This window comes from Miniopterus schreibersii, assembly GCF_964146895.1.
Source record: "Miniopterus schreibersii genome assembly, chromosome: X".
Classification (NCBI taxonomy): Eukaryota; Metazoa; Chordata; class Mammalia; order Chiroptera; family Miniopteridae; genus Miniopterus; species Miniopterus schreibersii.
The window spans coordinates 59,744,836-59,761,501 of NC_138104.1; the positions used below are offsets into that span (position 1 = coordinate 59,744,836).

Here is a 16,666-nt window from a genome sequence, read left to right on the forward strand (position 1 = left end):
CTTTCCAGGCAACTAGACACCAGACATAGAGCTGTGAGCAAGATCAATGAGGCCTCTGCCCTCAGGGAGATTACAGTAATTTGAAAGGAGAGACAGATATGGAAGAAAATCGAGGCACAAGTAATTACTATTGTGACAAGTTTCGTGATGATACTAGAGTGGTTCAGAGTAGGAACTGACCTACCCTAGGGTGCCAGGAAGAAAGACTTCCTGGAAGAGGTGACATTTCAGCTAAGATCAGAAGGAAGAGTAGTTAGCAAACAGGCAGAGAAACTACATTCCAGTGTGATGAACAGCAAGTGTGAAGATGCTGAAGCAACAAGGAGTTTGGAATGGTCCATGCAGGAAAGGTTAGTGGAACCTGGGGTGGGCAGGCACAGCAGAGGTGGGAAGAAGGGACACTGAAAAGATGGGCAGGGCACCAATGAATTCAAGCCTCCAGGCTGTGATAAGGAGTTTGGGTTGGCTCCTAGATGACCCCAAAGTCCCAATGTTACTCTGACTCCCACAGCTGATCAATTCACCTTTCAGTACCTGAGGCAAGGCTGAGCTCAAGGGGCTTGACTCAGAGTCAGCATGTCAAAGATTCTGGAATATTAGAGCTGTCAGAGCCCTTGGAGGGTATTTAGGCCCAGATTCTCATTATGTAGATGAAAACACTGATGCCTGGAGAGGGAGAAGACTTGCTTGGAGCCCAGCTTAAGAGGCGACCTAGTGCCCCATGCCTCTGCAGAAGACCGAAGATGGACTTTGTTTTAGAGGAGCCATTTTCTCTTCCTCTCAGGGCAACCAGTAGTATTTACAGATCTTTCTTGCCTTCTTGTACTTCCCCCAGTGTTCTTCTTTTCAAAAGGCACATTTTCCATAACTTTAGCTCCCCATTTGTTCATTTTCCACTCTTCTAGTGTGAAAGGGGCAGGATTTGGCTCCCAGGAATGGCCCAAAGCAGCTATTCCCAGGCCAGCAATTCATGTCTTCCAGGCTCACCCAAGCTCCTGCCTGTGCCATACCCCAAATCATGTTCTGTGGGCAAAGCCCTCCCGCTGACATAGCTACAGCACTTCCCTGCCCAGGAAGCCCCAGCACACACACACACACATGCAGAGTTGGCAAAGGTTTCAGCCATCACCTAATCCAATCTCTTCGTTGCTGGGATGGGAACAATGAGGCCCAGGGAAGGGAAGGGATTCTCCCAGATCAGGCCCAAGTTCTTGCCTGTGAACTAATTGTGTTCTGGCCTTTTTAAAAAATCCTCACCCAAGGATATTTTTTCCATTGATTTTTAGAGAGAGTGGAAGGAAAGAAGGATGGTAGGTAGGTAGGGAGAGAGAGAAAGAGAGAGAGAGAGAGATGTGAAAGAGACACATCGATTGGTTGCCTCCCACACGAGCCCCGACCAGGGCCGGGGATCAAACCTGCAACTGAGGTATGTTCCCTTGACCGGAAATCAAACCCAGAAGCCTTTGGTCCATGGACCAATGCTCTAATCACTAAGCGAAACCAGCCAGGGCTGTTCTGGCCTTTTGACTCTGCCTGTTCCTATCCCCACACCCCCTACCTACCTCACCCCTAGCGTACCATCTCCCAACACCATCGGCTGGCTCCTTTCTCACTCTGTTGATGGAAGCACAGAGGCACCAAAGGTTGAGGGGAAACCCTATGGAAAGAGGGTGGCCCAGCACTTCCTGAACAGAGGCTGCAGGGGTAGGGTAAGGGGATCCTGTTTTCTGCCTCTCTAGCTTAGCCAGTGTCCCAACCCAGCTAGCCTTCTCTACTCATTCCCTGCATCTCAGGGTGAGTAGCTCAGCTAAGGATCTAATAAGCTTCTCTAGGCCAACACCAGTACCTGGTATGCCTGTCTTTTACTTGGAAACAGAGGCCACCACATTCCTCTCACTTTCAGTCTGAAAGTAGCCAGTTTTGTAGTAGACAGTCCTGCCTCCAAATTCCAGCTCTGTTACCTCTAGCTGAGTAGCCTTGGGCAAAGCCCTTACAATCCCTGAGCCTCAGCCTCCCCATCTGAACATAAGAATTGCTATCTCACCACCTTGCTGTGAAGATTAAGTGAGAGAGTATATGTAAAGTACCTGGCATATGATAGGTGTTTGACAAATGTTAGTCCCCTCCCCATACTCTGGGCTTGCCCCTCCAGTCCCATACCCAGCAAGCTCTGCCTGATTCCTGCCAGAGATCTTTGGGGAGAAGCTGGGATCAGATCTTGGAAAGAGTGTTCTGTCTCTGTGGAAAAGAGAAGGAAGCTGTGTCCCACAGTAGACAGTCCTAATCCTTGAAACTCAGCAGGGTGCACACGATAGGAAGTCAAGCCAAGGGATAAGATAAAGGATGTGGGAGATTGGAGGAAAAGAGGAGGAGGCAGGTGGCTTTGAGGACTGTAGGAAGTCAGGACAGGGAGGAGAGGGCCAGGTAGCATGGGGGCCCATCTCAATGGTTCAGGCATTGCCAGATGGTTGGTAGAGACAAAGGACGAGGCCTCTGGGATGTAGGCTGCTTGGATCTTTCTTGATGGTAACTCCTCTTAGCTCGTCCTGGAGCATAGGATCTCTGCCTCATTGGAACCCACCCAGGCTCTAGCAGGGAACTCAAGTCAGCCCCACCTAGCTCCAAGCACCTGTGCCCTCCCATCCATGCTCTGTCCCCACTACCTGAGCCAGGCTCAGAGTTCACTGCCCTCATCTCTGCCTCCACAAAACAGACAGCCTCCATCACAAGTTTCCCTTTAGATATATTATTCCCTTCAACCCAGAGCCCCCAAAACATCTCCGACTTAGGCCTACGCCAGGGAATTTCTTACCTGATATTCCTGTCTTTTACTTGGAAACTGAGGCCACCACATTCCTCTCACCTTAGGCCAATTATTCTTCACAAGGAATTCCCCTCTATCTCCAAAGTCATCAGCATTAGTTACCACAAAGAAGCTTTAACTTTGGGTCCCAGGATACATTTGGTTGAAATGTATCCACTGGCTGACCTGGCCCCCATTGCAGTCAGGAGCACCCGTCAGAAAGATGCCAAGCAAGGATTAGTAGGGGCTGGGGCCAGGAATGGCCCTTAGTCTTCAATTCGAGTAAGGACTGAGTCTGTGGCCTGGATCAGAGCTAAATATGTAGCTGGGCTCAGTCTGTGACCACGGTGTGGAAGTTTTTTTGGTTGCAAGCAATAGAATTCAACTGGCTAACTTGGGCAAAAAGTAAGATATTGGGCTGTTTTTCAGAACTGATGTAAACTCCAATCTTCCTGGTCTCCGTGTCTCCTTTTGTTTCAGATCCCTAAGAGAGGAGTGCAATTGGCCCAGGCTGGGTAAGGAATCTTTGCTTCAGGTGCAGTCAAGTAAACCACGGTGCAGGGCCACACATTGCTGGTGGAAATAGGAAGTGCTCCAGCCTTTAGAGACAGGAATTTGGTACCATCTACTAAAATTAAAAAGATATGCATCATTTGACCTAGCAATCCTACTTTTGCAACGTGATTCCATGAAAATGAAGGCCCTGGCACCTAAGGACCTATATGTACAAAGACATGTATAGCAGTGTTGTTCATAGTATTTAAAAAACCCTGAAAATCTTAATTATCTATCAGTAGTCAATGGTTGAATAGATTATGGAACACCAGCAGCATGAAATACTAGGCAGCCATTGAAAATTAGAGCCATACCAGTTGTTTTCGGGCAGTGTTATTTTCTTTTTTTCTTTTTAATTTGTTTAGGGTTTGTCCATCTCACTTTTTTAATTTTTCATTTTTCAATTAGAGTTTACATTCACAATTGTTTTGTACTGGTTTCAGGTGTACAGAATAGTGGTTACACAATCATATACTTTACAAAGTGTTCACCCCCCCTATTTCCAGTACCCACCTGGCACCATACATAATTATCACAATTATATTGACTATATTCCCTATCCTGTACTTTATTTTATTTATTTTTTGCACTTCTCTTTCACATAATTTATTTTACTCCTATTATACCAAACAGCATTTTAAACACTGACATAGAAAACCCTCTAACAAAATAAAGCAAAGACAAAAGCGTTTATCTTATGACAAATGAGATGTGACAGTCTTTAAATGTTATTGCACTTTAACTTTCATAATTTCATAATGCATTCATGAAACAATCTGCAGATAGCTAGTTTTAACAAATTAATGAACACTTTTAAGCGGACATGACGGTCCTAAATTATTTATTAGGTAAGAATTTTACAAACATTACTTATATTAGCGGTAACAATGGAGCTGGAGAGTATTGCGCCTTCTCCAAGCTGCACGGCCCTCACTGCCTGCAGATGTCAGCCCTCTCATGTCCTTGTGTGTGTGGACTGCTTGGTGATCCACTGGATGTCAGAATTCCTTCTGATAACCTTATAGAATGGATCAATGAGGATAACCTCAAAGAACTTGTATGTGGAATCTTCACCAACCCAGGAAAAACTCAGGACACTCAGTGGCGTCCGGCTTGCTCCTTGGCAACAAGACTGAAGGCTTCTAGCAAACTTTAGCTGGTTAACACCATGATAGACAGGCTTTCCATAGGTTGCACCCTCAGGTCACCTTAGGCAACCACAGTGCACACAAATCTGATATATGACATGACCTTGTTTGGCCTTGTATCCTAGCCTGTGCACTTTATTGGGCCGGGTGAGGCAGGGGGGAAGGGAGGTGGAAGGGGGCCCTGTGGAGCTCAGAGAGCTGGTGGTACTGTCAGCAGTGCACCCTGAGAAGGAAGTGCATTACATCGGACGTCTTTCTCCATAGCTCCTGGATGCACTCGTAAGCGCCCATCTTGGCTTACTTGATGGATGTGGCCCTATGCTGTACTTTGCATCCCCATAACTATTTTGTAACTATCATTTTGTATGTCTCAATTACTTCACCTTTTTCACCCAGTCCCCCAAACCCGCTCCCCTCTGGCAACCATCACTCTATTCTCTGTTATCTATGAGTCTGTTTCTATTTTTTTGTTTTGTTCTTTAGATTCCACATAATAGTGAAATCATATGATATTTGTCTTTCTCTTTCTGACTTATCTCACTGAGCATACCTTCTAGGTCCATCCACACTGTCAGAATGGTAAGATTTCATTCTTTTTTATGGTCAAGTAATATTATATTTGTGTACCACCATTTTTTTTATCCACTTGTCTATTGATGGGAACTTGGGCTGCTTCCATATCTTGGCTATTGTAAATAACGCTGCCATGAACATAGGAGTGCATATAGTCTTTCAAATTAGTGTTTTGGGTTTCCTTGGGCATATAACCAGAAGTGGAATCATGGGTCATAAAGCAGTTCCATTTTTAATTTTTAAAGGAAACTCCATACTGCTTTCCCCAGTGGCTGCTCCAATCTGCATTCCCACCAACAGTTCACAAGGGTTTCCTATTCTTCACATCCTCGCCAACACTTGTTGCTTGTTGACTTATTGATAGTAACCTTTCTGATAGCTCGTGGTTTTTATTTTTATTTCCCGGGTGATTAAAGATGTTGAGCATCTTTTCATATGTCTATTGGCCATCTGTATGTCCTCTTTGGAGTAGTGTTTGTTCAGGTCCTCTGCCCATTTTTAAAAATGGATTGTTTGTTTCTTTGATGTTGAGTTATATGACTTCTTTATAAATTTTGGATATTAACCCCTTATTGGATGTAGCATTGGTGAATGTCTTCCAATAGATAGGTTGTCTTTTCATTTTGTTGATGGTTTTCTTTGCTGCACAAAAACATTTTTGTTTAATGTAATACCATTTGTTTATTTTTTCTTTGGTTTCTCTTCCCAAAGAGATATATCAAAAAATATTTTGCTAAGAGAAATGGCTGAGATTTTACTGCCTGTTTTCTTCTAGGAGTTTTATGGTTTTGAGTCTTACATTTTAAGTTTTTAATCCATTTTGAGTTTATTCTTGTATATGGTGTACAAAGCTCCCTCTAGTTTCATTTTTTGCATGTATCTGTCCAATTTTCCCAACATTCATTGAAGAGATTGTCTATACTCCATTGTATATTCTTGCCTCTTTTGTCATAGATTAATTCACCATAATGGCATGGGTTGATTTATGGGTTCTCTGTTCTGTTCCATTGTTCTATATGACTGTTCCTGTGCCAGTACCATGCTGTTTTGATTACTATGGCCTTGTAATATAGTTTGATGTCAGGTAGCATGATTCCTCCAACTTTGTTCTTTCAAAATATTGCTGTGGCTATTCAGAGTCTTTTGTGGTTCCATATAAATTTTTGGAGTATTTGTTCTAGTTCTGTAAAAAATGCCATTGGTATTTTGATAAGAAATGTGTTGAATCTATAGAATTAATGATGTTATCTCTTTCTATCCATGAGCTCAGTATATACTTCCAGTTATTTGTATTTTCTTCAATTTCTTTCTTTAGTGTCTTACAATTTTCAGAGTACAGAAGTTTTACCTCCTTGGTTAAATTTATTCCTAGGTATTTTATTTATAATGATGCAATTGTAAATGGAATTATTTTCTTAGTTTCTCTTTCTGATAGTTCATTATTGGTGTGTAAAAATGCAACCAATTTCTGACTATTTTGTATCTTGCTATTTTACTGAATTCATTTATCAGTTGCAGTAGTTTTTTGGTGGAATCTTTAGGGTTCTCTATGTACAATATCATGTCATGTGCAAATAATGACAGTTTTACATCTTCCTTTCCAATTTGAATGCCTTTTATTTCTTCTTCTTGTCTGATCGCTGTGTCTAGGACTTCCAGTACTATGTTGAATTACAGTGGTGAAAGCAGACATCCGTGTCTTGTTCCTGTTCTTTGGGGAAATGGTTTTAGTTTTTAGCCATTGAGTATGATGTTAGCTGTGGGTTTGTCATATATGGCCTTTATTATGGCCTTTACTATTCCCACTTTGCTGAGGGATTTTTCATAAGTGGGTGCTGGATTTTGTCCAATGCCTTTTCTGTATCTATTGATATGATCATATGATTTTTATCCTTCATTTTGTTTATGTGATGATTCACACTTTTTGATTTGAGAATATTGTGCCAACTTTACATACCATGAGTAAATCCCACTTGGTCATGGTGTATGATCTTTTTAATGTATTGCTGGACCTAGTATGCTAATATTTTGTTGAGGATTTTAACATCTATGTTTATCAGGGATATTGGCTTATAATATTTTTCTGGTTTTAATTTCAAAACCAGTTTTTATCTGGTTTTGGAATTGAAATAATGCTGGGCTTGTAAAATGACCTTATAAGTTTTACCTCCTCTTGAGTTTTTTTGGAACAGTTTGAGAAGCGTAGATGTTATTTCTTATTTGAATGTTTGGTAAAATTCACCTATGAAGCCACATGGCAAGAAATCAAAGCCTGAAAGTAACCACATGATTGAGTTTGGAAGTGGATCTTCTGAGGCTTACCAACAGCCACATAAAAGTGCTTGGATGTGCACATTCCACCCCAATTGAGCCTGCAAGTGAGACTGCAGCCCCAGATGACAGCTTGAGTGCAACCCCATGAGAGACTGCGATTCAGAAGCACCCAGCTAAGCCATTCATAGATTCTTGACTCACACAAACTATCTTATAAAAAGTGTTTATTTTATTTAAATTTTAAATTGCTAAGTTTTAAGGCAATTTGTTATGCAGCAATAGATAACTACTACATACTCTTTGATGCAGAAATTCCATTTCAATGTACATATGCTAGAGAAGTTTTTCCCCCAATCTTTTTTATATCAAAGCATGTGTTTAAAATGCTAATATGTATACCAGCTCACTAAGATGAACACAGTCTGCTCTTAGCCAGAGACAACAGTCTCCAGGGCAGCAGTGAAATTAGATCCATCTTCCTAGGAGGCTAAGGGGATCAATATATCAGAATACTCATTATTTAGTTGGAAAGCTCTGCCCAAGAGAAACTCTTCCATATTGTCACAAGGAAACATGTTTATTAAATCCTCATTTATAATGGCACAAAACAGAAACAACCCAAGTCCATTAGGAGGGGGAAAAATGAAAGAAATTGGAAATTCATGTTAAAGTGAATTTTTCTCTTTGTTCTACATATTATTTATTTAATGGTTTGAAAGTCATACATCTTATTTCTATTCTGTTGGTACCCCAAACATTTCTTGTTCTATTATGCATTTTATTTCCAGGCAGAACAAAACTTTGCTATTGTTGTGAAGCTATTTGCTATTGTTACAATTATTAGAGATACATTGTAAAGTGCAATTTTAAAAAAGGAGTTCAGAGTTCAAGTTGTATCAACCCAAAAGGCATAGCTATAATGTTTTAAAATTGTAATGCAATTACCAGAATACGAACCTGTGTTGTGCTTCATGATTGATCATTTCTTTTGGATAGAGTAGTTTGATTATGTGATTAACAACAAATTCTACTGCAAACAGTTCAATTTTCCTCAAGCAGGTTAAAAAAAAAATTAACTTACTGCAACTCTAAATATACTTTCACATTTTTAATACTTCCAATACAAACCATAACATGTAACATAGGGTATATATTAATATAATTACTTTCTCATTGGAATTAATCAGAAAGAATTTGCAGATTTCATTTTATTTAAAAAAACAACAACAAATAGAACAGAAGGAAATATGGCTAAATGGTTAACATTGTTAAAGCTGGCTGTTGGTTACATTTCTGTCATTTTCTGTATCCTTGGTGAATTAATCATTTAAAATGAAATAAAGCTTTTGGGCCCACCCCAATTTGTCTAGAGCAGCTGCCGCCCCCGCCACATCAAGGGGGCGGCCCCAGCTGTAGCCACCGTCACTTCCGCCCTCGCAGTCGCCGCCCGCCGCTCTTATCTAGCTGTGGACGAGCCTGACGCGGAGCAGCGGCTTTGGCGGTCCTGGCTGTAGGAGGTCCGAGAGCACTGCTCCTCCCGAGGGCGCGGGTGTTCGGACTGGTGAGTGAAAGGCTGTTGATGTTCTGCATTCATCCAGACAGGGCGGTGGGGCGAGTGGCCCGGTAACTGGGAGAGGATTTGGAGGAGCTCTAGCTAACAGATTTTCCGGCTCGCCCCTCGGGAAGGGGTGGGGCGTTCGCGGGATCTGACTGCAGTGGGAGGCCTGTGTCCTCGTCTGCCTTCTTGGGGGCCCATCCTCTATCCCTCAGCCCCTTTCCTGTGGCGCCACCCCCCACTCGAGTGGCTTTAATCACTGAGAGGGACTAGTGGTCGCAGCACTCGCCCACCTCTCCCTGCCTCTCCTTCCTTCTCAGCCCCTTTGCGGAGCACTCCGTGGCCTTTCTGTCCCCATTTTGCAGTTGGCTGCTGAATGGTAAATTGTTAAGATTTTTAGGTAAATATCTTGACAGAAAAACAAATTATTCCCAGGGGAAAACTATACCCACACTCGTTCTTTTCGCCCTTACCTGCCACAATTGGTTTGGTTCTTCTATTTGAGCTGATAATGTTTTTGGGCTCTCCTGTTGACATTGTGGGCCCCTCCCCCGCCTCTTGCCCCTGCCCCTCCCCCTCCCGGTGTATCTAGCACTCAGGGACACACACAAGCGCGTACATACATACATGTGCGCGCGCATGCGGGCGCGCGCGCGCACACACACACACACACACACACACACACACACAGAAACATTCTTTTGAAGCCCCCCCCCAAAATCAAGGTTCCTGCGCGGCCCCTCTCCGACACATCCGTGGACACACACTCAGACATGTTACACCCTTCAGTGCCTTTCCCCAGGTACACATACATACACATACACCCTCACCCTCCAGGAGTGGCCACATACATATATAAGGATATCCTCAGAATGCTGGCTCCTTTCATAGGCCCCTTACCTACAAATGGACAAATGCACCCCACACATGCCTTCACACACCCCTCCCAAATGCTCCCTGCTCCTGTGTGCTATGTATGTGCACAGATAGCTGTCCTTTGTTGGTCCCTGTGGTGCACATACTCACACAGAAATCCTCTTCCAGGGATACTAACATTTCTTCACTGTTGCTTTCCATTTTGACAAACACACACACACTCATAGACACACCTGTCCAGTGCCACCATACCCTTCCTTGCCTGCTACAGACACAAACCCACATGTCTTGTCATACGTATAATCACACATGTACATTCTGTTTCTCTCATACTTACACATGCTCCTCTCCTCTGAAGCCACCCCACCTACCCACACCTATAATTTTTATACCCACATCCAGAATGGGTCTTATTCCATGTGACACATTTTTTTCCAATGCCACTGTCACCTGCACCTCCCCCCTACAAACATAGGCATCGTTCCATTGCATGACTGCTGATTTCCCTTCTCCTCTCCTTCTGACAGACATGTATGAACTAAGTGCACACACAGTGATCTATATTTTCCACCCTATTCCAATTTGCAATTCTCCTGTATGTGTGCAGGACTCAGAGAAACGCAGACACTTCATAAAAAACCTTCAGCAGTCTTTCCTCTTCGCACATTGGCACAATTCCACAGTACTTCACCCATCTACCCAGCATCCAGTCACCCCTCATTTTCTGTCAGATTCTCCCCTAAGTCTGGCTTTCCTACAAACCCAGTTTTGTAATCATTTTGCCAACATTAAAAATGTGTTCCAAGTCTACACCTGACAGTCACTGGAATGCTACTCCAGGCTTTAGAAGAAAGTGAAACTAATTTTAAAGGCCCCTTACTCTTTTTGTTACCTGCCTGCTGAAGCAGAAAGAACTCTCCCTCCTCCTTTACTCTGAACTGATTTGACCTTCCCATCTCCAAAGTGTGTGCAGGGAGCAGGAGCCTTTCCACTCAATCCCCAGCTTTATTGGAAACCCTAAGTCAGAGCAATGGGTTGGAAATCTAGCAAGCCTCTATGGCCCAAGCCAGCAGGAGGGTATCAGTCCCATACAGGCAGGAGATGGCATACAGGTATGGAAAAAGGCATGCTTATGTCAGTTTCAGGCCATCCATGAGCCAGCAGGAAAGGATTTCCAGCCAGAGAAAGACGGCATCTGAAGTCCCAATGCACAGATCAGTCCCCAGTCAAACCACCAAGAGGAGCCGATCACCATTTTCCACCAGTCATCGTCGCTGGGATGGCAGTGAGAGTTTGGGAACCATCCTGAATGTTGATAATGAAGACTACTCCAGGTACCCGCCAAGAGAGTACAGGGGTCTGGGTAGCAGAAGAGGAATGGCTTATGGACATATTGACTCTTTCCGGGCAAATGATAGCGAGGAGGAGGGGGCTGGGCCTGTGGAGCGAGTGCCAGTGAGAGGGAAAACTGGCAAGTTTAAAGATGATAAGCTGTATGACCCAGAGAAAGAGGTGAGGTCTTTGGTTGGGTTGTCCCCCCAGTTCTCTAGTTTTAACCATGATGTGAGAAAGGAGCTTGACAAGCTAGACCCAGCCCCTGCAGCCAGAGGCTCTGTTAGCAGAGTTGAGTTCCTGAAGCAAAAGAGCGTGGCTCCTCAGACTTCTGCTGATAGCAAGGTGGCTACAAAAGGCGAAGGCCTGGAGAGGGAGAGACAGGAACAGAATTTACCTGCATGTCCCAGCAGGGCTCCTGTGAGTATTTGTGGTGGTGGGGAAAACATCCCTAAGGGTGCAGAGGAACCGGTTGTGAGGCCCAAAATCAGGAATCTGGCCAGTCCAAACTGCGTGAAACCAAAAATATTTTTTGATACTGATGATGATGACGATATGCCACACAGTACTTCCAGGTGGAGGGACACTGCCAGCACTGGTGAATGCCGCTCCGGCAGCCTGGCAAGGAGAGGCAGAGGTGAGAGTTCAAGTGGCTACTCTGAGCCGAAGTACCCTGAGGACAAGGGGGAAGCCAGGAATGACCAAATGAAGCCAGAAAAGGTGCTAAGACGGCGATGGACCATGGCTGACCATGACTTCTGGACATTCAGTGATGATAACAAATACTGCGATGAAGACTCTGACAGTGACAAAGAGTGGACTGCTGCTTTGCATGGGAGATTTCAAGGTTGGGAGAAAAACCTGTCATCCAGTGGCGAAAGCTGGGAGACTCTGCCAGGGAAAGAAGAGCATGGACCTGAGCCAGCCAGAGTGAATGCCAGAGTGAATGCCAACGCCCATGCCAGCCCTAGTGCTAGTGCCATCACTGGCAGTAATTGCAGTGATGAACTTGAAGTTCGAAGACCATCTCTTCAGGATGTGGAGCGAGCATTGCCAGAAGAAGTTCCTTGGCTCCAATACAATGAAAATGAGAGCAGCAGTGAGGGGGATAATGATTCCGGTCAGGAGTTTCTGCAGCCTGGGGTCTTCATGCTGGATGGCAACAACAATCTCGAAGATGACTCCAGTGTGAGTGAAGACCTAGAAGTGGATTGGAGCCTCTTTGATGGATTTGCAGATGGGTTGGGAGTTGCCGAAGCCATTTCCTACGTGGATCCTCAGTTCCTCACGTACATGGCACTTGAAGAACGTCTGGCCCAGGCGATGGAAACGGCCCTTGCACACTTGGAGTCTCTAGCTGTGGATGTGGAGGTGGCCAATCCACCAGCGAGCAAGGAGAGCATCGACAGTCTTCCCGAGATCCTGGTCACTGAAGACCACAGCACAGTGGGGCAAGAAATGTGTTGCCCCATATGTTGCAGTGAATATGTGAAGGGGGAGGTGGCAACTGAGCTGCCATGCCACCACTATTTCCACAAGCCGTGTGTGTCCATCTGGCTTCAGAAGTCCGGCACCTGCCCTGTGTGCCGCTGCATGTTCCCTCCCCCACTCTAAGACCAAGGCTTTTTCCTTCTGGTCTGCCAGTTTTCCCCATCTGAAATCCACAATACTGCAGGAGCCCTCTTAAAATTAACAATTGAAATGAAACCAGTCCACTAATCTACTACACCAGGATGATTTCTTGTGATCATTTCCAATGTGAAACAGTTGTGTACGATTGCATTAAAAATCATACTGTGTTTTAGAGGTTAGAAAGGGAAAACTTTCTAAATGCTACTTGAGATTGCAATAAGAACATACATTTTCTGACCTGAATATTGAAATCAGTTGCATTTGTTTCTTTAGTAGAATATGTTGCTGTTAATTATAACATCTAGCTTATCTGTTAAACATGTCCAAAAGGTATCACCATTTCTGTTGCATGTTATAGGTTAATGTTCCTGTAATTGCAGTGCCAGTAAAACTTATTAAAGTTATTCTTTTGGTTTTACATGCTACAGTGGAATTGTTTGGTTTTGGCTAAAACAATAATACTAAGTGACTTTTTAATAGATCCCTTGCATTTGCATCAAAATAGGGCTTTTGGTGTTCCGAATAGTAGAAAAACTAATTTCACTGGACATGCTGACTCTGACAACAGCAAAATTAAGGGTAATTATTTGTAAAAGTAGGAATAAAGTATGTTTATCAAACAACTATGGGACAAAGGCTGCATAGCGAATACTCTGTCAGTCTATGCTATGGGAAGGAAAGAAATGAGAAAGCATGGTAAAATGACAGAAGAATGGTAGGAGTAAAGCCAAACTGAGTGTAGGAGTGGAGTTAAAATCCGCTTTTAGAAAACGAAACTCCCAAAGGGAATGGGTAAAAAATATGAAGCTGTATGTGGATTATATACGTTAACACAGTGACACAAAAGGGATAGAAAAATGTATGCCAGATCAGTGCTGAGGCACCCACTTACACAGTGAACAGGCATTAGCATCTGGCCATATTGTCTTCAGTTCTCTCTCTCTCCAGTAAAGAGAATTTTTCAGGTACAAGTGAAGTTCCTCACCCATCATATTTACCTTCCTCCACAGAGGTAAGCACTACCCAGGAAATGGTGTGTTTACTTGTCTGGTTTTAGGCATATGTGTGTATATGTATATGTGTACATATGTATATATGTGTGTGTATATAGGTGTATATCTATATCTATATATATCTCTGATATAGAGTGTTTCTGTTTTTAAATGGACATAATTAATAGAATGTGTGTATTGTTTTGCAACTTGATTTTTTCACTCAACATTGTGCTTGAGATTTAGCCATTTTCATACATGTTGATCTAGTTCATGCATTTTAACTGCTGTATACTAAATATTCAGTTGTATGAATTACCACAGTTTATTTATCCACTCCTATCGGTGGACATTTAGGTTCTTCCCAGTATTTTGTGGCAGTGAATATACTAACAGATGTCTCTGTGTTAGTTTCTCTAGGGGTAAGTATATGAAGGTGAAATTTCTGGGTCTTAGGGTTGGAGGTAAAATTTTTGGGTCTTAGGGTCTGAGCATCTTTATCCAAACTAGATGTTGCCAAACTACTTTCCAAAGTGCACTCATGTATCCTCCTCCCAGTTTCTGAGAGCTGTTTTCAGCTCCAGCAGCCTGGATATTGTTAATGTTCAACCTCACTGGCAACCAGTGACATGGAAATTAACACAACAATGAAACATTGTGTCCATCAGAAAGCAATGGTTTTTCTTTGTGATAATATCTAGTTTGGGCTAGGAAGAGAAGAAATGGGAACACTCCTGCTGTTGGTGTGAATGGCTATCTTTCAAAATCTAAAGTGGGGCCTGCCCTTCATCCTGACTTCGTTACTTTGGTAGTGTGGGTTAATACTATGCAGCAGTTAAAAACTGTGTATACTGACTGGTATGGAGAGATCTCCAAGACATAATGTTAAGTTAAAAAAGCATATTGTAGAGCAATATGTAGTCTTTATGTAAAATAAAAAGTTACAAAACCAAACTATATATGAAAATGCAAAGAAGTATCTAGAGGCTACATATTTAACTAATGGCAGTGTTTACCTTTGGGGAGGGACAGGGGGTTGGGGGAAAAGAGTGAGGAAGAGGGTTTTTGATTTTTTTTACCCAAAATAATTTAAAAATTATAATTAATTTACTTGACTTTTTTACAGTGTCAGTGTATTTTCATGAATATTAACAAAATAAGTAAAATCAAAACTTTTCCAATTAAAAAAATATTATTATTCTCTCATTGCAAGTATGGAAACATAGGTAGAAGCACAGTCCTTCTTTTCTGCACCTGGTCAAGCTGGTATTTATAACTTCGTCCCCCGCAGACATTCTATGTTCCACCTTGGCCTTCTGCCAGCACCTCAGCTGTCATGAAACTCCACAGTGTGTGAACTTAGAGGCCCTTGTTGGGCGGGGTTATGGTGGTTTGCCTAATATTAACCTTTGCTGTACCCTGACAGGTACCATGCCAGGAGGTAGGTTAGGAGCACCCAGAGATCCTGGTAGTCATTCCACTCCCTTGCATCACAGGAGCCCTAATTTCCCTTTGATTCCAAGTTAGTCAATCTAGGGAAGGGGACTCCTCCCCAGCGCCTGCTGCATCCCCTTGCTGGTGTTGGAGACACCTATCACTGTAGAGGGCCCTGCTGGAGGTGAGGCGCAAGCCCTCTGGTGCTCTCTCTCTCTCTTTCTCTTACCCCCCCTTTCCAAGGAACCAGACCTGGGCTCCAGGCCCTGAGCAGCCAGGACTTGGGACTTCAGCTAAGAGCATCAGACACTAGTGTTTAGAAATTTAAGTCTGGAGGGAGGAAGTCAGAGGAGCCAGGATCACCAAGTGTTTGCTCCTGTGCTGCTGTGGTGATGACAATGTGGCTCAAGCTGAGGGTGCTGGTGGCCAGTAGCTCCTGTGCAGGATATGGCTGTGTCCTTGGCTGCCCAATTCCCTTGTTCCTGCCAGTTTCTGATTCTTCAGCCTCCCAGAAAATTCCCCAAGCCCCACCCCCTCAAAGCTTTCCAATAAAACTGCTTGAACTAACTAGAGTTGGTTTCTGTTGTTTGTAATAAAGAACTCCAAATGACATGCTTGCCAATACCATAGGCCACTTTTATGCATTTTCCTACTCATATGAGATATCCCAAATGGCCAAGGGTCAAGCAATTTCTGTTTACAATGCAGTGGACCCTTTATTGGCACCTGGAGCCATGGTTCTGTAACAGCAGGCCATGGGGGCTGCTACACATGAAGCAGTCATTTTTTTTTTTTAATCTTTTTTAAATTTAATTTTTCCATCACCATGTATCCCCTCTATGCCCTCTTCCACCTCCCCCCCTGCAATCACCACACAGTTGTCCATGTCCATGAGTTCTCTCTTTTTTTCTTTTTCAAAGCTGTCTTTTTTTTTCTTCTTTTTAAAAAAATATATCTGTATTGATTTCAGAGAGAGGAATGGAGAAGGAGAGAGAGAGATAGAAACATGAATGATGAGAGAGTCATTACTGATCGGCTGCCTCCTGCACACCCCTGACTGGGGATAGAGCCCTGACCAAGAATCAAATTGCGATCTCCAGGATCCTAGGTCAATGCTCAACCACTGAACCACTCCCGGCCAGGCTCAAAGCAGTCATTTTTGAGATTAGTTATTCGGTGGGTTCATTGAAGGTGCCACCCACCATACTACTTGGTTTGTGGCTGTTATATAAATAGCCTCACATTTTGGTCACTGATTTGTAGCATAAACCACTATGTCTTGCAAGAGAGCACCCCAGCTTCCTGAGGTGGTCCCTCCAACTGGCACTACAACTGAACTGTCATAAGGCCCTTCTTGGATCAAAGACACTACTTTGTCTTAGCCCTCTGTTCCTGCTAGATCCTTCTATGTTTGTTTCTGGACCTCTGACCTGAAATGTTCTTTCTAGCCTTGTCAGTTCTACCCATCGAGTCCTGTTCACAAGCAAGCTCC

The 16,666-nt window shown here is 43.4% G+C and overlaps 1 protein-coding gene and 1 pseudogene across 4 annotated transcripts; one reads left to right on the forward strand and one right to left on the reverse strand.

Moving 5' to 3' along the window:
- Nucleotides 1–4,233: 4,233 nt before the first annotated feature.
- LOC308550980 (large ribosomal subunit protein eL15 pseudogene) lies at nt 4,234–4,797 on the reverse strand (annotated as a pseudogene). The gene has a single exon. The product of its transcript is annotated as a large ribosomal subunit protein eL15 pseudogene (transcript).
- Nucleotides 4,798–8,742: 3,945 nt separating this feature from the next.
- PJA1 (praja ring finger ubiquitin ligase 1) lies at nt 8,743–15,739 on the forward strand. Of its 3 annotated transcripts, XM_081124868.1 has the most exons (3): nt 8,816–8,914; nt 10,924–11,118; nt 11,683–15,733. In XM_081124868.1, exons 2-3 carry the CDS (start codon nt 10,937–10,939, stop codon nt 12,728–12,730), a joined length of 1,230 nt encoding a protein of 409 aa, XP_080980994.1. In that variant the 5' UTR covers nt 8,816–8,914; nt 10,924–10,936; the 3' UTR covers nt 12,731–15,733. The 3 variants fall into 3 exon arrangements, with proteins under 3 accessions (XP_080980992.1, XP_080980994.1, XP_080980993.1); XM_081124866.1 differs by having other exon boundaries at nt 8,743–8,914; nt 10,924–15,739; XM_081124867.1 differs by lacking the exon at nt 8,816–8,914 and having other exon boundaries at nt 10,905–11,118.
- Nucleotides 15,740–16,666: the final 927 nt, after the last annotated feature.